General features: G+C 42.4%; 2 protein-coding genes across 13 annotated transcripts; one reads left to right on the top strand and one right to left on the bottom strand.

The window, feature by feature from the left end:
* Nucleotides 1–2433: 2433 nt before the first annotated feature.
* LOC139812587 (uncharacterized) lies at nucleotides 2434–6864 on the top strand. The gene is made up of 3 exons (XM_071777517.1): nucleotides 2434–2717; nucleotides 3843–3960; nucleotides 5905–6864. The coding sequence occupies exons 1-3, from the start codon at nucleotides 2544–2546 to the stop codon at nucleotides 6093–6095; spliced, it is 483 nt and encodes a 160-aa protein (XP_071633618.1). The 5' UTR covers nucleotides 2434–2543; the 3' UTR covers nucleotides 6096–6864.
* A 193-nt stretch (nucleotides 6865–7057) lies between these two features.
* Nucleotides 7058–20539, bottom strand: Simj (transcriptional repressor p66-beta simjang). 12 transcript variants are annotated; one of them, XM_071777504.1, is made up of 9 exons: nucleotides 19699–20539; nucleotides 13928–13996; nucleotides 13249–13535; nucleotides 12916–13144; nucleotides 12536–12824; nucleotides 12182–12247; nucleotides 11227–11657; nucleotides 10679–10983; nucleotides 7058–10596 (listed from the first exon to the last, which is right to left on the bottom strand). In XM_071777504.1, the coding sequence occupies exons 2-9, from the start codon at nucleotides 13975–13977 to the stop codon at nucleotides 10343–10345; spliced, it is 1911 nt and encodes a 636-aa protein (XP_071633605.1). In that variant the 5' UTR covers nucleotides 13978–13996; nucleotides 19699–20539; the 3' UTR covers nucleotides 7058–10342. The 12 variants fall into 12 exon arrangements, with proteins under 12 accessions (XP_071633605.1, XP_071633614.1, XP_071633609.1 ...); XM_071777513.1 differs by having other exon boundaries at nucleotides 12545–12824; XM_071777508.1 differs by having other exon boundaries at nucleotides 13249–13532.
* Nucleotides 20540–22348: the final 1809 nt, after the last annotated feature.

Here is a 22348-nt window from a genome sequence, read left to right as displayed (position 1 = left end):
GTAGACGAAATAAAAATATATAAAGTAGAAAATAAAACGGAAATATGCAATGTAATGCAATTATAAAAAGTTAACAGAAACGTTTATTCTATACAGTAATTAGTACTGTTTAAGTAAAGTTTTTTACAATGTTTAGTAAAATGCGACGTCATTATTTTGCGTTTTCTATTTAAAGTCAAACAACGCGATTATAATTGATTATAATTATTATTAACATATATGTAAGTATCGCTATTAGAAAATGATACTATCATATAATATCTACAAAATATTATAGATATTAATATTCAGTTGAAACAATTCATTCGCATAATCTCCTATACTGAGTAATAAATCAATGTTAGTACGTTTATAAAAGATATTTTACGAAAAATATCAAACAACATCAAACCTAATACTATATAAATTATTCGTTAATTATAAAACAAAAAAGTTTCATAAATGATTTTATTAATAGCTTCCAGACTATTAATAAAATACTAAATATTATTAAAAAATTAAAAATATTAGAAATAAATAAAAATGAATAAAAAATTATTTATAAAAAGGTAATAATAAATAAAAATAATACTGTTTGAAAAATTATGTAGGTAACTGTATGTCTTGCACATCACATTTGATATTTTTAATTGATCAAACCAATTGGTCACTTAGGGTAAACTCGGGTATGATGGCCATACGGAAAAGATGGCCCATAGCTGTAATTTCTCCAATAATGGCTAAACATTCTCAAAGATAATCGATATTTACAGTAGTTTATGTGCGTACATTATTCGAAATAACAATATTGTGAATATTATATCATATTTTTACTTTCGACTGCCTGCAAAGTTTTTCATGTGTCCGCTAAAAGCTGCTATAACATTAAATAAATTATAGTTAAGCTATATGAGTATGAATAAGCCATATTCATTTCATGCTTTTTATATAGAATTAAAATAAAATAGTATTAATAAAATAACGAGAAACGAGGAAAAGTGGGCTTTGAGAGTCAAACGCGGTTAGTTGTGGGTGAATTAAATTATTAATTAAATGTTACATAGCTTTAACTCACGCACAATTAATCGCGTTTGACTCTCAAAGCCCACTTTTCCTTGTCACTCGTTAATTTTAATATCGAGATTAATTATAATTAATCATTTATTTGAGTAATAAAATAATTTTATGTTATATATTTTCTCTCATAACATTATAAATATATAATTGTTAACCAAGTATTATTTTTTTAATATTGCTTTGTCAGCGAATAATTGTTACGTACAAAACTTATATTATTCCTATTAATAATTAATAAGTCATTAATTATTATCTAAGTATTAACCCTTAAATGCCACACTTCTCAAGAATCTCGTAAATGACACATGGGGTCTAAAAGACCCCATGAAGATGAAAAATGTCTCCTTTTACTCATTGATTTTTTTATATTTATTTATGAAAATTATTTTCAATGTTGTTCAAGGCTTAGAAAAGAGAATAAAATGCTTATATTGTTAAAATTTCAATTTCAACATAGTATAAAAAATTAAGTAAACTGAGTACTGCTAAGTATACAACCGGGTAGGTCAATCACTCAACTATCATCAATGATGGGAGCATGAGCTCCATTTTTTGGGGGAACATTTGAAAATATATCATTGTAAAGGGTCTGGGGTCTGCTGGACCGGGTGGCATTTAAGGGTTAAGAAAACTTGAAAGAAAATTTACGAGAAAACCATTACTGAATTTTTACAGACAGATCGAATGTGGAAAAAAAAATCAATACATATATTTTGCCGTTCGCTCCAACATTCAATATATTGATTGACTATATATAGTTGTATTGCATTCAATAAATTAACTTATAATAATTGATAATTTAATCGATAATTAAGTTAATCGAAATTCGGTCGAAGTTATCTTTAAATAATGAATTATTAAGAGAACGAAAACGGGAAAAATTTGGACGCTCTTTTTCCACCTGTTCATTCCGTTCTGTGTGCAAAGAACGAGTGTTTTATGTTATATATCTAATGTAAATAATATAAATGTATAAATATAAACATTATTCATTGTTAAATATCTGTTGAATCAGATTGTTAAATAGATTAGATTTTCACGGAGAAAGATGAACACAGGACATGATGAGAACATGATGAGTCAGTCGCCAAGCCTTCTTCGTTTACAAGTCATTCTATATATTTTTTTTTTTTCATGAAAATATGTCGAAAGCCTCGTGTAATCATCGATTAACGATGTACGGGAAATTACGCAATAATCGCATAATAATGAAGAAAATTAAACGCATTTGCAGTCCGCCTACATTACGCGGTCGGATAAAGCGTTCTTATATTTTCACAGACCGAGCAAATTCCGCGTATACGAGACGATGCTTTTCTACGTCGATGTGGGAGATCCCCACCAGGTATACTCAACGAGCACCGAGTTCCCGGCCAGCTGATCACCACCAGTCGTCTGTTTCGAATCGCGCGGGATCGAACGCGCGAGCTCGTCTCAATTTTTTATCTCGTTATCTCTCTCTCTCTCTTTTTTTTACATCTCGCGCGATGATCTCCGGCCGGTGGGTGATCGCGTTCCTCTTCGGTCTGCTGGCGTTTCCTCCGCCACGCGGAATCCACTGCGAGTCCACGAACGTCACCGACGTCGCGGAACAGATCCAGGCGGAGAACGCGCTGGCGAAACTGGTGAAGATGTTCTCCAAACCGGGCGCGTTCAAGCGGGTAAGCCGGAGGACGATGGACTCGGTTCCTAAAGTTATTTCGAAATTGTTGGTATATTTATAATTGTTCGGGATCACGCAAACTCGCTTATATATATGTACATTCTATTATATAATATTATATAATACACTGTTAAATGTTAAAGGATGAAATTTAAATCAATATACCTTGAGTCAAATAACATCTTGTTATTTTTAACCACCGCGTGTGTTGAAATTTATTATCTTATATAACTCCATTGGTTTAATTAAGTTTGCATTGTTTTAGTTACATTAATGATATATTGGGTAGTGGCAGCCTGTAGGAGTGGTTAAAAATGACTCAAATTGAGTATAATTTGACATTATGGATGTCAAATTATACTCAACAGTTTAACAGTGTAATCTTCCGGAATCTTGCATTAAAATCTTCTAATGAAATTATCGAGCCGAGGGTGTGCTTGCCGTTTTCGGCTTGACTCATTTGGAATCTAATAAGATAGAATCACGAGGGCATTTGCGACGCGCGAGACCCGAAAATAGGAAACTCGGTACCCTCGTGCCGAAGTGAAACTGGCTGTCTTCTTGTCGCGGTTCTCTCCACCCGCGAGTCGAATTTACAATTCCGAGCGAATCGTCCCGTGATGCAACCGTCGCATGAGAAATAAACGCGCGTGGCATACGAGGAGAAATAATCGCCGGTGCGTCCTATTACGTCGCCCGTAATAACAAACGTGCCTCGCGACGCGACGGGTTGAACCCTCTTACGTATACGCGGATGCGCGAACACGGGGGTGTCTCTCTCGCTAAAACGCGAGTCCGAGTCGCAAATTTTTCCACCGATCTCGTCTGTCGTTTTCTCAACTCAATTTTTCGATTTAATTAATTTTAGATCTTTCGCGAGAACGCCGGAACAATAGTTTTGCGAGCTGCGTGCGATTAAAAACGCACACTTTCCCGAGGCACGAACTTTCTATCAGCAATTGGGAACGCAACGCGATAAAGAATTTTTTTTTAAATCCGACGGACGTTTGCGAGTTAATTGATGGCCGACGTTTGAAATGGAGTTTCGTAACAGGCGGCGAGCGTGTTATTCGCGACGGAATTCCACGCTCCAGGTAGCGATATGATGATGAAATATTTTCAGATCGACGCGATACTCGGTGAGAATACTATCGAGGCGTCGTTCACGAGCTGTCCCATGGGCGAGGAGGGCCTGGAGTGTCGAAGGGCGGAGGCTCGGCGATCGGTGGACTGTCCTCGAGGTAAATCCTCTCGTATACTTGTCGGCGGGATCACATGTACGTTTGACCCCATTGCAATCCGCACACGGTACCCGTTAGCGAGTTTCCTCGCAATTACGAAAAAAAAAAATACATCGCTATTCGCTCTCTTTGACAATAGGGATTCTGACCTTGACAATAGCCGCTCCCAGATGAGCTATGCTCGCCGACGCAGCGTTTACTCGCCGCGCCGCGCGCGGCATTAACGCCTCGCCTCGCATCCCGATGAAATACCGAGGATGCTATAGCAAAATATCAGAGCGTTGCCCAATTTCGAAAGGTGGATCAGGCAAACGCGAATGAAGCGAATTGAGAATCTATCTCCGGATTTTTGAATTTATCTAGCGATCTCCACACCGGAGATGACACGATCGCACAAGATGAATAAGATCGTAGAAAGGAGAGCGCCGTAGCCGCATTTTTAGACCTGCATCGCGCATCACACCTTTCTCCATAACGAGTTCCCGACGTAATGAGTTTAAATAAGAAAAATTTAGCTCACGCGGGTGATCATTACGTGTTTTCACGAGATTTCAATGCAATGTCGGAAGGCGAATATTCAAACGTCGGATCGTCACGGAAACGTACTACATTTTGTCATCATCCAGTGCTCGAGAAAGTCTAATTACTATAACTAGGTGACACACACACGTTACACTCAAGCACTCTCGAGTAATGTGTATATTAGTAGCGCACGCGAGATACAGCAATTCTCAAGAATCAACTGTTGCACGAGCGAAAACATTTGCAACTAAAATATTTCGGAATGCGCCAAAAAGATCATGCATCGAGCGGAACCTTATGTCTAATATTCTAATAATTATTTCTGTGAATTTTATACATTTTTTATAATATACAATTCCGCCTTTACATGCTTTTGAACCAGGCGGATGTGGTGAACGTATAAATTTCACAAATGTCATGTTTATTTATTCGATGTTATACGCATATTGATCTACTCTATTTACTTATTAAAAATTACACAATCGAATTTATGTCAGGCTAATGTCGAGTAATGCATTTTTAAAATAATGCAATACGTTGTCTCCGGGATAATTCCAATCAGACAAACTAAATTTTATTCTTAATTTATAATAATTATGCGATTGAAAAACTCGCAAATGTCACTGCCGCACATGCGTGTCTCGTTGTGCAACCAGTTCTCGAGTAAAAATGGTACGCGTGCGATATATCACTCGGAAAATGTTTAAGTCGTATAACTTTTCCATCTTGTTCTACGTTCTTTGCAATAATTCGCGCAATGGTTCGTTTTTACGTCATAGGTTTGCAAGTGCGCCATGTGACATATGTAAGGCGATACGAAATATACAATAGTTAAGAGAAAGTATAGGTATAGCGAGAGCATCGGGAAGCAAATCGTGCGTTACGTCGTTTTTTTAACTGCACAACTGAATGCAAAACAAGTTTTGAATTAAATGTCGTCCTAAAAAAGTTATAAGAAAATGCAAATATATAGAACACGAGATGCTCTTCTAAAACAAATACAACTTTTAATAATCTGCCTTGAACATTACATCGATTATAAATATTTACTAAATTCTTTAGAGGGAATTTCTAAATTGCTCTCAATGAAAGGCTCTCCAAGAATAAGTATAAGAAAATACTTACTAATCTCAAATTAAATCTCATTCCATCGGGAATGTTTAGAGAATCGCAAACCGGAATGCATTTCCTGGCAACCAGCAGATCTTACGGAGAACGTTACAATGCGAAATATAAATCCGATATATCCCATTTGTGTAACATCCTCGCTAAAACGCGGAAGCTTATCGCGAGTTTGAATGGTAGAAGAATGAAGATATAAAAGATCGACGCGGGTGAAATCGAGGAAGTGGTTTACAGGAAATTTTAGGGAAATCGTTGAATCTCGTTAGACATTAAATTGCATCTCGATGTGAATTGCAGGAGACTGTTTCTGTTACGATTGCGCCGCCGCCGGGCCCGACTTGTGGGCCTCCTGTTGCCGTGAAAGCCTGAGATGCTGCTCTCATCTCGCAGCGGCTTGCAGAACGTGCGATCATCCGACATTGTATCCCTTCTGCGCCAAGCACTTCAAGAAATGCCTGACGCAGTACAACGAGACGAAACAGAATTAGGCAACCAGGATCCCTTCGGCGATGTCTCTCAACTGTGATAGTTGGCTCACCATGACGATCATCGATGATCTTGTGACGCAGATGTGCTTGACTTTTGTCCTTCTCGCGATCAAATTTGTCAAAGTTTACATCGTAACTGCTCTGATTGAACGCTACTAACGATCGGAGACGCGAGATATTTAATTTTAATCGTATCACAAGTTGCACAACCATTACGTGCTCTAAATATAGCGTTTACCCTCGGAAGTCGTTAAACTGGTCCAACCTGATTGCTTCTGGGTTCAGCTTTGTTCAAATAAAGATTTTTAGTTCTGTTGATTGTACCTGAATGGTATCATTGAATGACGAATCTACAAGCAGACATTTATATTATTTATGTCATAATCTTACATGATATAATTATTATACTTAGCACAAACAAAAGTCGTTTCGATTCTTTCAATTCATATATGTGAAGTAAATTTTATTGTTGTAATCAAATTTGTAAAATGTAGTCGATACGTATTGCGGAGAATGCTTCAGCGAATTTATACTTACCTATAAACTTATATTTAATTATTATTGTTGGTCTGAATCTTGTGGTTGTTAATTACATACTCTATAAACCCTTAGATCGCCTTTGAAAGAAATACAAGTAACTTTTACTGAAAAAAACTTCTACTAAAATTGAAAAAATTTTTGGGTTTACAGGTCAAGATCTCGGTGTATAAATCAGTAAACTTATACATTGTACGTTCATAAATTTATGAATACATAGGTTCAAATACCACCAGCATTTTATTTTTTTTAATCCTTGGCAAGACATTGAATAATTAAGAAATAATTATAAACGGAACACACATAAATCTTGGATTCGCCGATATAAACATGGATTAATTACCAATACGAACGAAAGTCTCGCAGATGCGTTAAAGAAAAAAGAACCGAAAAAAAAATATTACAAAAGATAAATAAATATCACCTTTTAATACAATCATTGGTAAGCTTTATTCGTATAGTTTCCAGAGTATTCGGTAATCTTTATTTATCTACTAATTCTATAAATCGTGGGGACAACGCTTTTCATTCGGACAGATGTTCCAAGATCGGTGTATGAATTTCGCAATTTCTTTTTCCTTGACAAAATAAAAAATGTGCGCACGTCACGCAGTCTTTAACGGCTTAAATATTCATAGTCGTGAAATGTTTGTGTCCCCGTAAGACGAGCGGACCAAGTCGACCCGTATTTTTTTTCTTTTTCTTGCATTTTGCGAACGCCTTAGAATTCTAAGTTCTGCTAAATATTCGCCATCCCTCGTTTCTGTCGTGTAGCGAAAAGAGAGTTCCCTTTTTTTTAGGATATAAAATTCTCTCGCACTTTGAAAGTGCTTAATTGCTAACAGCACCACACAGAGATTAAAGAGAGACAAGACTAGAAAAGAAAAATAGAAAGAAACATATTCTTTTTGTTTGTGAGAAACGGAACGCGATCTGGTTACCGAATGTGGTTAATCTATTTGTGGATAATGATAATGATAATAATGATGATGATGATAATGATAATAATAATGATGGTGATGGTGATTATGATTCTGATGACGATGACAATTTGCTTTTATCGAATCGGCATAAATTCCAAGAGTCATATACATCAGAACATCAGGCACATCTTTGCGCCATTAATTTTATAAAATGATAAAGTAGCATTTCGGTTTATATTATTTATACTGGGTATCTGTCTACCCGCGTTTATGTCAGAAAACAAATTGAAATTCAAATTCGAATTCCTTGACACTGATTCTCTCGTTTGTCATATAAGATATAGCAAACGATTGCGGAATTGGTAAGCTTATTTCCAAGTAGTTTTAAGTTAAATTTTTATTGAATTATTTTATTTTATCGATCAATCGACAATCAATAACTTAATTATTTGATCTATTGAACAATATAATTAATAAACACTAGAAATTACAATTAATTTAATTCTAACTGTGCTGTTTATTTAAAAAGAAATTTTTGAAACGTATAACAACTTGGAAATAGCCTTTATCAAAATTATATAAAATATTGCTCCATTTTCTCGGGGGAAGTACGCTCAAGCTTTTAAGAATCTCTCCTCTTTCATGTTGTCATTCTATTTCGCTCCCGGATCTCATCTTAGGATAACGACGACAACGACGACGACGACGACGACGGTAGTGCCCCGATGACGGTAATTAGTTGACGACATATTATTACGTTTTCTCTTACACAAAAAACACAGATCTTGATCTATTATGCGATCGTAGACTTATTATGGTGTACATGTATATCAAGTACGAGTTCAAAATCTATCACGTAGTACAAAGAGAGATGATTATGCGCTATTTTAGTTTATTAAGTTGTATCATATACCGAGAAATATCAAGACTATAGTACTATATATTTAATTGATTCGGAAATGTATGAGACCAAGATCGGTTAGCCCAGAATTAATTAAATCAGACTATTAGTGGAGGAGGAAGATGGGGGTGGGGGTGGACTGGTATTATTGGGGACAAGTGCCGGATACTTTTTAACTCGTTTCAAGTGCAGACTCGTAGAGGACGTCGTAAAAATCCGGCGGTCGCCGTGTTGTAACAATTCGCAAAAATCTCGATTACGTATCTCCTCTAGTAAGTTTCTTTAAATACTTTTACATCGAATGTGACATGAAATCAATCGCGCTGCGTTAACTCGAATCCCGATTACCATTGCAGATTCATCTGAGTCTTGTTTTTAACGTACAAGAACAGTCCCAAGTTAAGTCGTGTATACATCGCCCGAGTGCATATCCTTGCGTGTGACACGAGCCCGAATTTACGTGCGAACGTCGCACGTAAAAGAAAATCATATTTGTGCGCGAGTAACACTCGTGTCGCTCTCCGTTAGAAACTCGCCGATGCATACTCCGCCGTATGTCGAGAGAGAAAAAGATTGCTATACATCTCACATGTGCTGGCTTATCATCACTCGCTTTCTTACAAACATCATTTTTTTTCTTTTTCCTCGTATGTAGCTACAGCTCTATCTTCCGTTAAACTCGCCTTAAAAATACAGTTCGGAGAAAATAATGAGATATACACATAGTACAGGTACTGCCGGTGATCGCAAAACTCGTTGGAATCAGCGGCAAAAATCGTCTTAACTATCTAAGGGCCTAAAAAGATCCTTTCCATCAACTTCGTTACCTCGTCTTACACTCGTGCCTTTCCTTCCGCGATTATCCCTATTATTGTTAATAATCCGATTCGCAGTCATTTTACACTTATTGATTTATTTAGTGCCTTGTAAATGTCTATTTGGTTCTTTATATTATGTTGTATAACAGAGTTGTCTAACTTATAATATCATCACGCGAGCGAGCGAGCGAGTAAACATTTTTACTTTGCGTCCCACCACGTTTAGACATTTCCTTACGAACAAACGACAGACTAAGAGAAAGATAAATAAAAAACACAGTAGAATCTTGTACAAATGTATCTCTACAAATGTATTTCTACAAACGAATCTTGTACAAACGTGCACAAGGAGACAACATAACTTTACTAATAATAGTATTTATTATATAATAACAGAGAGAATATAAGATACGGAGACAAAAAATAAAAATGGTAAATAATAGCGAGGTGATCGCTCACTCGCGCCTAGTTAGGCAACTCGGTGTTCATAATCCAAGCAATTCCATTCAATGTTATAATATGCTTGTCGATACGCTTAAATTAATCATTATGTTTATATATCAGTTGTTCAGTGGACAACGTTAACGATACGTTAACGAAATAATAACGCGTATATATACGTAGGAAAGATCAGGAAAAAGGAAATGACCGACATTTCCAATTTGAGAGAGTTCAGTTGGTCTCCATTAAACAATGAATTAATCACCTAGACGCGACGCGATTCTGTATCCCAACTCATACGTACGTTGAGTGCGTGTTTCAGTGACGGAAATAAAACCTTTACCCCTTAGATAACAATAAAGTCGTAAACGTACACGTCAATTGACATATTCACAACGATTAATTATTCTTTATACAATACTAACGAATGTCATTCTTCCGACGTACTTCAAGTTGAGCTTCACCTTAACTGAGACACTAACGTTGCGATTGGCATAGTGTAACATTCAGGTGCACAGAATTACGACTGCACACTTTACTAGATCTCCCTTAGCTTCTCTGTTTTCCGTTATGCACGTTCACTGTTTATTCGCATTTACTGCTACGTCATCCCTTAAATGCGTCCGGTTACGTTTTCCAATTATGCGGATGAGCTCTCGGTGGTGCTTGATTGCCTTGCGCTTGCGACGCCTGCGACGGAATCATATCAAGCAGATATTGACGTTGAAGATCCGCCGCTTGCCGTTGTAATTCTACAAGGCCCTTACCACCGGCAGCCATCGCTAATTGATAGGGATACAATATAGAGGTAAAATGCGGCATCATGTGAGCGGGAAGAGGTTGATGCGGTGGTAAACCGGGTACTGGATTCTTCGCCAATTCTGGAACAATAATAACAGTGTGATAAATTGAAAATAATTAGTTTTTATTTAGGATTTTGCGGATGCATGTATCTTTGCTCACCTCTGAGCAATTGTTGCTGCAACGCTGCCGCAGCAGCTGCATGATGCGGACTAAACTTCCCGCTCTCGGCCAGTTTCACTAAGGGATGCTCCTGCAGCTTTGGCGCGGGAGGTGTAGGCGTCAACGTAGGAGCCGGTGGTACCTGCGGCGGAGGCGCGGGAGGTGTAGCCACTCTTCTTGTAGGAGTTGCTGCCTTAGGAACTGGTTTTGGAGCTGGAGGATCTGGACTCGGACATGCCGCCTGCGCTAACCTTTGCTCTATCTCCTGCTCTTGCTGTAGCGCTTTTACGAAAGCAGTTTTTAATCTGTAACCGAAAATAAAATCCATTAGACGCGGGAATAACATCATTTAATCCGTTAAATTTATTTTGCAAAAATGTATTAAATTTTCAATAATTCGCTTACTTAAAAGAATATTATAATGAGTAATATACATATTAGATCTTCTACGAAATAGTTAATTTACAGCAAATTATAAAAAGATTAACAAAATGAGATTTTACTATTATTCTTGCATTATTGATATTTTAATATGTATGAAAACCTACCGATTGGTGTGCTCTGCTTTCAATGCTTTCTTCACATTAGTCGTCACGCAGTGCTCACATATGACTCTTGGATCACGACCCGCTGACGGTCGTTGGAAAGTCGCATGTTGCCCTCTAGGACTATCCTTCTTACCACCAGGCATAGGTTTTTCCCATTTCCAAACGGGTGTGAAATCTGTTTTGCATTGTGAGCACTCAAATGGTTCGGGAGGTGGCGGTACGGCCGGCTCCTTCGTTATAAAATCGACCACGTGCTCCAAACCGACCAAATATATGAATTCCGTATTGGAGGGATTTGGTACAAAGTGCATCTCTGGAGGTGGCGGTTTCGGCGGTGGGATTTGCAATAATGTTTTCTCGAGCTGCTTTCTGAGAGCCATTTTGGCAGCTGCTTGACGTTGAGCAGGTGTATCTTCTCGCGTCGTTCTCTCCTATATTATCAAAAATATAGAATAAATATTATTTAATGTAATAAATTTTTCTTTGTACAATTAATATTCCAATAACACAAAAGACAAACATCTTAAATAAATGGAAAAAAAGTAAACATAAAATTAGAGGTAAAATAATACAGATTTTTCATATGCATGTTTTTACGATACATAGATATGTATCCAAATATAAATTTAATAGCTGCATGCAAATTAGAATTTAAATTTTATATATTCCTTATGCACAATATTTCTCTCTTCATATACATATAATTACATTTAAAAAATAGACATGTTAGTAAAAATTTAGCAACACTGCATGTTATAACTTGTATCATACATTAACGAAGACTTAAGCAGATTTTCCTGTATATAGCTTCACTAATAAAATAAAGAATCGTTAGAAACAAAAAGCCCCAAAAATAAAGCTGAAATATTATAATCAATATGGAAAAAAAAGAATAGCCTTTATAGAACATAGACAAAGAAGACATTACACATTGATCGACGAATGAATCATATACCTGTTCCGAATTCACAGGTGTGCTTAAGGATGCGGTGGTTTTATTTTCTTGCGATCCAGCAAGCAGCTTTGTGTTTAGAAAAACACAATAATGGATTACATACGTTGTTCACAATTAGATAATTATTATATAACACTTTCACGGCCGGGTCAGTGTTCGCGCAACGATCGCTCGTAACGTATTGTATCGTAGCGATCACGAGTAATGTATTAGCGGTGAAAGTGTTAGTTCTTAAATTTATTCAATGAAGGAGGTTTCAACAGTCTTATTGACTTATTTCTTAACGTTCGCGTAAAACTAAAGTTACAACCTATGTAAAGCTTATAACAAAAATAATAAAATGTGATGCTATACCTTACTTACTTGATGCGCAGGAGCCGGCGTTGGATCCTTTGTAGACCTCTCCGTTCTGTCCGTTGGCGCATGATAACTAGAGACAGTTGCCGCCGCTACGCTGGGTGGTCTTCCTCTAGGATGAGGTGGTTGAGGTATCACCATGTTTGGAGGCATCCCGCCTGTACTTGGAATGGCATTTCGACCGGCATTAGGAGGTAGCACCATGCCAGGTGGTGGAGCATGTAAACTACTACTTCTGCTCGGTGCGGGCTGACCCTTAAGTAAAGGCGGAGGTGCTTTTCCGGCTCTGTAATAAGGAAAATGATATTCATTTCGACTTAACGCAACAGTATATAAAAGTGAACATCTTGGAAAACGATATTATTGCCAAGTTTTACCTATGGGGCACCTGCTGTGCCGTTACTGGCGGTGGTAATTTGCTGAGAACCTTGGGAGGTGCTGCTGCAATGTTCTCTTTCAGTTGCTGAGACTGACGTAACTTCTTCAAAAGTACTAATTTCATTTCCTCCGATTTAAGCTCCTCTTTATATTTTCTAAGCATTCTCTCGCGTTCAGCCAGCTCGTCGGATGACAGTTCCTTGATTGGCAGCATAGGAGGCATATCACCTGTTTAAGCATTCAGCACAATGAAACGCGACGCGATATTAAAAATTCATAAATTATTTTCTATTTTTTGGACAATAAAATGAAAAAGGATTCATAAAACAAACCTTCGTCACTGTCTGATGCATTTCCATTTAGATATCCATTCATTCTAGGCTCGTCGGGACTCTCGGCATAGCTCCTTTCAATTCTAGGTCTAAGATTACGCCGTGGCTTACGTTCGTCCCCATGCGATCGTTTAGGAGCCAAGATGCCGCGGGCGGCGTTCTGTATATTACGTGCCTCCGGCATGTTGTTCTCCAAATTGGAACCGGTTGAAAAGTGAATTCCCAAGTCTAACGGGATGTCACCAGAATTCACAGAAAGAGACGGGGAATTGCGCCTACCACTGCTGCTGAAAGAACACGCATTACAGAGAATTAGGGAACCTGTCGTATAAATATTCGTTATTGTGCAGCCTAAATGAAAATCAAAAAGTTCTACCGGTTTTTTTTTTCTTTTTAAGTATATTCAAGCGTATGTCAAGCTAAGAAGTAACAACAACCTACTTCTTCGTCCATCGCACTGTGATAAGAACCTAATACCGATAAGAAACTCCGCCTGGATAAAAGGCGCTATTATCATTAATTACCATTGTATATATTGCCCCCTATTTTAAGCGTTTAAAATTGCACAACTTGAAGTGAGATCATCAAGCAGGGAACAAGTGCAAGCCGCTGCTATACCTCTTTCATTTATTTCAATCAGAAGAAGTATAACGAGCTCTAGATACGTGATGCACTTTACCTGATGCTCAAATCCACTACTGAATCTCCGTCCACATCCATGGCCTCCATTCTTTCGGCCGTGGTCACTCTGCAATTACAAACGCACGCGTGAAGTCGATCAACACGGGGCACGGGGACATTTTATTCGCGGGAGAGATGATGCGGCGGGGGAGGGGGAGGGGAAGGGGACGGAAGATATATCGCGTTACGCCGTTTTGAAAACGCGCGCTGCGAGGAAGCGACGGCGACGTTTAATCTCGCGGCGAGGAAACCCGCGCGCGGGGAACACACCGGGCGCTATGTATGTACGCTACGTTACGCTACGCGGGGACACGCGCGCACGCACAAACACGTACGAACACGCACAGGCGCGCGCTATACTCGCGTTGGCGTACAACTGGGTTACCGAATCTCTCCTGCGCGCATTCTCGGTTACTTTACTACTTACGCGCCCGTCGCCCCGCGGCGCGACGCGCCCGATGGGCCCCCGAAAAAAAATCGTCGCGACGACCGAGGCGATTATGCCGCGTGTGACGCGAGAGTTCAGAGTATCCGCGGAGACGCCACCGGACGCTCGGACGGCGGAGAGGCCAGCGGCACGGCGAGGTCCCGTACGACGACGACGACGATGACGACGGACGACGACGCGCGAAATCGAGGAACATCCGTGACGGGAGACGACGCCACTAGCGTGAAGGCGCGGGGAGCGGCGAGCGGGGGAGGGAGAAAGAAAGAGCATGGGGGGGAAGAACGGGGCGGGCGATCGGCCAATACCTGCGGAAGTAACTGTCCTAACCTAACTTCCACGGGAGTTTAAAGAGAATCGGCGAACGAGCGTCGGTGGGGGGCTCCCCGAGTTTTCGGAAAACGAGGACGACGAGAGGGACGCGCGCGCGTACTCTCCGCGACGAGGACGAGGCCGACGGCGAGGACGACGACGACGTCGTCGTCGTTGATCAACGACACGGGCCACGTCGGTGTATCCGGACCCACCGGCGTATCACTCGCGGATCGTCGCGCGCTGCTTCTTTTTTTCGGCAGAGTGCACGCACACGCACGCACGCACGCACACACACACATACGGGCACGTACTCTTTCGTCGCCTCTCTCTCTCTCTCTTTCTCTCTTCGCAATTGAAGAATTAAATTTGATGCCTCGGAAGTGGCGTCCCCGACACAATGGCAGCTAAGCGTAGCGGTACAAGACCCGTAGAGTAGGTAGGTCGGTCGAGGGGGAGACGGCGGCCGGGGGAGGGCGAGCGCGGGAGCACGGGAGGGGGGCGGGGGGTGACGAGGGGGACGCGGCGCGAGCGAGCGCGCTCGCGCGCGCGGGGAGAGAGGAATGGTCGCACATTAATTATTTCTCCTCTCACCCCTACTACGACCGCGGCACGCTAGCCGCTCACCCACACGCGGCCGCATCGGGAACGGGCTAGAAACCAATTTCTCTCTTTCTCTCCATCTTCATTTTCCTCGCTCGCTCGCGCGCGCTTTCTCTCTCTTTCTCTGTCTCTGTCTCTCTCTCGACGTATCGGTCCGTCGCCCTCCCCATTCCTCCTCCTCCTCCTCCACCTCCAACGCGTTTCTCCCTTTCGCACCCCCTTGCGGGTTTTCCCGAATTTCGTCTCCGTACGTGTCTCCCTCCCCCATCGCCCCATCTCGTCCTCCCGGTCGCTCGCGCGCCCTTATGCCCTACGGGAAATCGATTTTTCGACGGCAGGGTCCCCACTGCCGGCTGCAGCGGCGGTGGCGACAAGCCGCGCCGGCACGAAAAGGGCTCGCGACGTTTTTTCGGCGCGCCGCCTTTTCTCGCGCGCGAGAATGATCCGTCGTTTCGCGCGGAGGAAGCTAAGCGCGTGCCTCCTCGCGAACCGGAGAACGCGCCGTTACGCTTTACGCTCGCGTGCGACGCGATATTCGATAGGCCCCGCGGCGCGTCCTCCCGAATGCCGCCTGCTGCTGCTGCACGCGCGCTCGCGAGAGGGACGCGCGAGGGTTGCCCTTTTCGCCGCGCGCGCGACTCGAGCGGCAAACGAGTGCCGTCCTGCCGTCGCACGTGGATTCTCACTCCGAGTTTCCAGTTCCCATGCACGCGCGAACCACGATGAAAAACCCGCTGCTCCTCGCCTACGATCGTCTTGGCAGATTTCCCCGCTCCTCGCCTCGCGTCGGCGGCGTCACGTGACGCCGTATCCCGAAGGGGTCTCTAAACTTTCCGCACGCGCAAGCAGGTATGCAACTTCTCGCGTGCAGCGCGAAGTTATGTCATTTCGCCGCGCTCGAGCGGAGTCGAACCGAGAAATCCACCGCCGCGCGCCGCCGTCTCGACGACGTGAAATTTGCTGCGAACTTGCGAAGCGATCCGATAGCGATTCGACTGTAAATTTAGCATCGGATTACCACGATCGGAAGGAGGATCGCGCCGATCGCGAGCCGAAAAGAGACTTCGGATTTGCCACGGACGCGCGAAGGAGATATAAGTCCGCTACGTTTGTCTCTGCCACGTGGCGACGAAGACGCGCTAATTGATAAACGTCTACGGGCCTTCACGCACGAAAACCCGTAGCCTGTAACACGAAATACCAGCGAACGATATGCTATACTGGAATGTGAACTCTTATGCTAGCGCCAGGGCCACAAGAAAAAGATAGGTCTTCTGCTCCGCGGTCATTTCTGTCTCTGTTTAGCGAACTGGTCAATGGTATTCAATTGTCTAAAAGTGCAGCACAATAGAAAAGGACGACGGGTTAGCGACAATTCTCCCTGTCGCTCGTCCCGTTTTTTCTTCGGAGTAGAGTTCCCATTCAAGTATAGTTCTGTAGTTCACTGCACAAGACATACCGTAAGAATTGACCAATTACAATCGTGCCACTTGAAAACGGTAGCCTTACGGTTCGAAAATATACTTGATGTGATATGTGATTGGTCAATTCTTACATACGCCTTATGTCACGAGTACGGCAATTCGTGTGTGAAGATCCTAAGGGCCCGGACACACACTTCTGCACAACGCATAATGCGTAAGCATAAGAAAATTGATTGGTCCATACACATGTGCATAAGGAAATAGACCAATCAGTTTTCTTATGCTTACGCATTATGCGTTGTGCAGAAATGTGTGCTCCCCGCTTAAAGGTCAATCCAGACAAACTTGCATAGCGCATAAACATAAGCATAAGAGAATTGATTGGTCCATATGCATGTTGCACGTGCATAAGGAAATAGACCAATCCGTTTCTTTATGCATATGGTTATGCACCTATGCAAGTTTGTCTGGATAGACCTTTAACTCCTTCTTATCGATAACTAGGAAATAAAACTTAACATGGCGGCCTGGCTAGACGGCTAGATCGATTGTATTTAAATAGGTTAACGGCTCAGTTTACTGGAGTTTGGAAAAAAGTATATAAAATTCACGCAACATTGTTATTAGGCTACCGAGATCCAGTTCGGACCGCAAATGGCATTTTTCCGTCTAATTGATTAAATCGGTCAAGTTCTTTCCTCCTTAGGGCCACGGCACATGTAGAAAAACTTAAGTACGACCTAAGTAGTAAGCAAAATTGACCAATGGCTGTCTCTCAAGTTTTCGAGAATACTTGACTGCGATTGGTTAATTTGTACATGACGCTGCATTGTGCCGCGGCACAACCGACTTCACGCGCCGGATCGCGCGTGCCCGAGTCGAAAACGAATATTGCGAACTCATTCGGCTGGAAAACGACGGTCGTCCGCGTATTTCTCCGTCGCGCGTGCAACTCGCGCGAATACGCGGCATCGGGTCTCCTCCCCCGAGACTTTCGCCGATCAGAATGCAAGATCGACTCGCGTCCTCGTTCGCGAATATACAAAGTTATCACGGGCCGCGGAAGATCACTTCCCCCTCTCGAGAGAAAAGAAAAAGAGAAAAAGATGGACCTAAACGCGATTTACGTGCAGATGTGACGTAGCTGTCGCGATAACGCCGGCGAATTCGTCAATGGTTCCGATATTTTTCAGTTTTCGAGATACGATTACATTAGAATTGGAAATACCGAGCTCTGTTTACACGTCAAAGAGAAACAGAATCTCAAAAGGCCAAAATTTGAACAAATAGTTCCAGGAAAAGGATGACGGGGGTAACAGACTGTTTATTTAGGAGTGAACCAGAATCCCAGATGCCTCACAGATTAGTCGCACGATCTTTCGTAAGATATACGCCGATTGCAGAAACGAAGGCCGGCATCTTTATCTTTAAGCGTAATTTATAAATAGATATATTTGTGATCGCGCAAAAAGTGGTCTTACGGTCCACGAAATTGGAGTTTGAAAAAAAAAAAAATACATTTAGATGGACACCGATTTAAATAAATTATACATTGTAATTTCGGAGAATTTAATGATGATAATGATAGGCTGCCATCTAGTTTTTACGTTCCGCTAAATGGAACTACGCCGCTACAATTATATACACAGTTATGTGTAATTGATATCTTAGTGAATTGAGAAACTTTAGCGTTCGTGTAATCGTCAAAAGCGTAAACACGTATTCTTAACGGTGCTAAATTATCAATGTAAGTGACGAACACATACATATATTGTCATTTGAAAAGCGGTTAAATGTAAAATAAATCTTCCCATTTTTTTGCGTCATTCATTTAAAGCTGAAATGACCGACAATTATGACGATAATTTTGGAAAAAGAGAAAACGAGCATCGCCAACCGTTTCATACATAGTTTATTGCAATTTTTGTATGTATTACTTGAAAAAAAAAAAAAAAAATAGTTACGTATCTTTATCTTTTATTATGCCATCTGTAGACCGTCACTATATCCCAATTGCTCGTCGAATATGACAACGTTTAATAAATATTGCGGTAACTCAGTCGTCAAGTTTGGCAAATTGCTATGCAAAGTTGTGTACTTGATTCTTGAGACCGAGGCTCCACTTTTGAACGAGCTAAATATAACTCGTGAAGATTTTAAATCTAATTGATAGATATAGCAAATAAAAAAATTTAATATCATCTTCAATATCATTTATCTTCAATAAAGTCGGGCTGAGATAAAATGTTTATTTACCGGAGATATAACACAGATATGCGAAAACATGCCTAAAAGGCACGTTATTCCCTAAAAGCGATTTTTAATTAAGCCGTAACGATAAAAGTGCACACGAAACAGCGTAAACGTCACGCGAACCACGTCGCATTTGAAATTATGATAGACAAGCAATTAAAACACCAATTATTTTTCACGTCCGCTTGCAAATTGAACGGGTAAAATGAAAAGAATCGCGTCCTGTACGTTTAACGAACATTTTAATGTTGCACGAGAAAACGCGACGAATTGAACGATCTACGCGCGGGGAAATATTCGGTACGGTTTCGTCGTAAAATATGCAGTCCATTAGCGAGAGTCCATATCTACGTGTCGAATGTTGTATTTGTGCCGGGTGACATCAATAAAAAATGTCCGATCGCGAATGCCCGATAACAAAATATCTCATCACGTATTTACATCGAATACGCTCGCGCGTGTTTTTTTTCCCTCCCTCCTCAAAACAACATCCTGTCGGGATCGCCCCCGAAAATATCGCGCCTGTAAATCCCGAAGGGGCGAGTACGGCCCTGCGACGCAAGCTTCCGCATCTGTCCATTCGGGAAAAACTTCGGTCGATCTTTTCCGTTCGGTGGAACACAGTGGAACACCTTGAACCTTCCCGTGCCCTTTCTCCCCCTCTCCCCCCGCTCTTCCCTCGCATTACGGCGTGCCTCTATACGGCCCTTGGCCGACACGGGCGATACGTACCTACGGTGTCGATCGGGGCTGATCCGAATTCGCGTGGCGGTTCAGCCGACATGCGAGACGAGCCGATATTCTGCCTCCCTCGTCGTCCTCCTCCTCCTCCACCTCACCGCGCGCACGTCGTCTCCCGTCTCCCCCTTCGCGACACGGTACGCGCAACGAGGCGATATACCGCGCGTACGACGAGATGCGAGACGCGCCGCCGTTGCCGGTGAACGCTGACGATGACCGTTTTTCTTCTTTTTTCTTCTTCTTCGTTCCCGCCGCTTCCGCGCCTCACTTCACACGTCACCGCGACCGCGACCGCGCGCGCGACGGCGGCGGCACGGCACTTCGCTCCGCGCACTCCGTACTCCGTGTCACACAACGGCGAGACGCCGAGACGCGCTCGCTCGACCGCACTCTCACTGCCGCCGCTCGTCCACGGCGATATGGCGCGATTGGCGGGCGCGCATCGCGCACAGCCGCGCACGTACGGAGTCAATGTGCACGCGTGCACTCAGTCGACCCGGCCGAGCGTCCGCTTGTCCGTCCGTCCGCCCACCCGTTCGTTCGTTCCTCCGTCCGTCCGTCCGCTTGTCTGTCCACCCGTCCGCCGAGCGTCGTCTCGACTCCGTTCGTTCTCCTATCACTCTCTCTCTCTTTCTCGTACACCGGCGGTATGCACAATTCCACTGAATAGCGATCGCGCGCACGACACGCGGTATATGCACCGTCACATGTTCCAGTGAGCCGCCTCAACCGTCGGCACGCACGCACGCACGTTTTCCACGAGAAAGAATGCCCGAATTCCGAGGTTCCACGCGCGAGTAGCGACACAGCGACCGAGTTCTTCCGCCCCCCTTCCCCCCAGAGCTCCGACCCGCCGGATGGAGGGAGAACCTAGGCATGCGCAACGGCGCGGACATTAGCAGACGCGCTCGTTCCCCGGATCGCGGAATTTATCCGCGCGTGCGCGGTCGCGCGCGCCCGGCCCACGTGACTGCCCCGGCAGACCGGCGCAACGCGGGGGACTGACACTCGATTAAAAATTGTTCCCGCCTTTTATTATTATTTTCCGTTATCTTTTTACAGTAAACTTTAATATCCGTGCAAGTCGAGGCTCACTGCCTGGCTAAAGATTTTATTCATTTCCGGCATTGTAGATTGACTTTAATCTCGGTTTAACTTAGTTTTTATCTTTTTCTAGTTCTAAGAATTAAAAGAAGATAAAAGTAAATTTAATCGAGATTAAGATTAATCATCTGCATTAAGATAGACTTCGTTTCATTGGTAAATAAACATCGTGCTGCTCCTTTCGATGTTTCCAATCCCCTTTCGCGACGCGAGCCCAACGGTACCATTTCTTTCGATAAAACGTTCACGCTACTGAGACGGCCGTGTACCGCGCTACTGCGCATGTGTGAAAAAATCTGGGAACATTAATTAGCTTACTCTTTAATCATATATAAATCTTTATCGCGATAAAAACTATCGCACTCGTCACGGAGAGGGTAAAATAGAAAATATCAAGAAAGATGCTGCAGATTTATGGGAAAAAAAACCGGACGATCGAAGAAATGACAAAATGATATATCTATCATCGATTATCAATCAATCAATATCTTTATTAACTTCAGCTTATGTCAAGAAGTGGACTTCTTGGTTTACAAAAAATAACTTAACTCACTCATACCGTTTCATACCATGCAACCATACTTAATCTTATCTTCCTTACTCCTAGCCTCTTTGATATCTACCGAATATCATCGAAAGAAAATTTCTACGCGTCTCAACGAACGCACTTTGTCGTTCCTTGATCTGCCAGAGCTGGTCAATGGTATAAAAATGTTCTCGAATATGCGGGAACGTGTTGGGATCGAGAGTACATTGCGAGCAGGTTTGAACCTGATCGGGTTTTTACGACGCCTCGAAAAACGACGAAGCGATACAACCGAGCGGAATCACACCCGAACGAGGCAGAGGCTCGTTATTGCGACTTGTAGAAACGAAAATTCCATTTCCGGACGGAGTCACGACCGAATTTCTCACGAATTTCCATTGTGGATAAAAAGATCGCGATCTCTTTGTCTCCGTCGAGTTTCGGAACGCGGAAAAACCCGTGAGGACGATCTCACGTTTTTTGCGAGTCGATCGCATCTCGACTTCGGAAGATTATCCTTGTTTTTTCTCCTCATTAAAAACAGTAATAATATGAAATTTATTTATTACTATAGTGAAGAATAAATGGTTCGTTATTACGCAACGTACTTTTAGAAAGCTTCCGTCGCTCTAATAATTACGCGTTAATTATTCGGCTTGCGGCTAACTTCAATCGGTACCTACATCCTAATCGGGCTGAAAGCGCTCCAATTCTGATCATCGATGCAAAAGCGGGGTAGATAAACGCGTTCTATGAGTAAGCGCCCGAAACCCGCGGGGTGAAGTCTGAATGTCGAAGACAACTCGCATTCGCGAGTGTGCATGTTCGAAATTGATCCTATCGTCCCAGAGCGCGGCTGTGTGAAGATAGGCGCGGTGGAGACGGAAGAGAGGAGAGAGCCACGACGGTGATGCGATCGACGGGTGACGGAGGGGGAGGTTGACGGGGAGAAAAGGAAGAAGGGATGGGGGCCTGCCCGGGCACCTCAACGGCTCAACCTTGAGCGCGTGG

This window comes from Temnothorax longispinosus, chromosome 5 (genome assembly GCF_030848805.1).
Source record: "Temnothorax longispinosus isolate EJ_2023e chromosome 5, Tlon_JGU_v1, whole genome shotgun sequence".
Classification (NCBI taxonomy): domain Eukaryota; kingdom Metazoa; phylum Arthropoda; class Insecta; order Hymenoptera; family Formicidae; genus Temnothorax; species Temnothorax longispinosus.
Note: the sequence above shows the minus strand (reverse complement) of the source record. Positions and strands in the feature narration are given on the sequence as shown.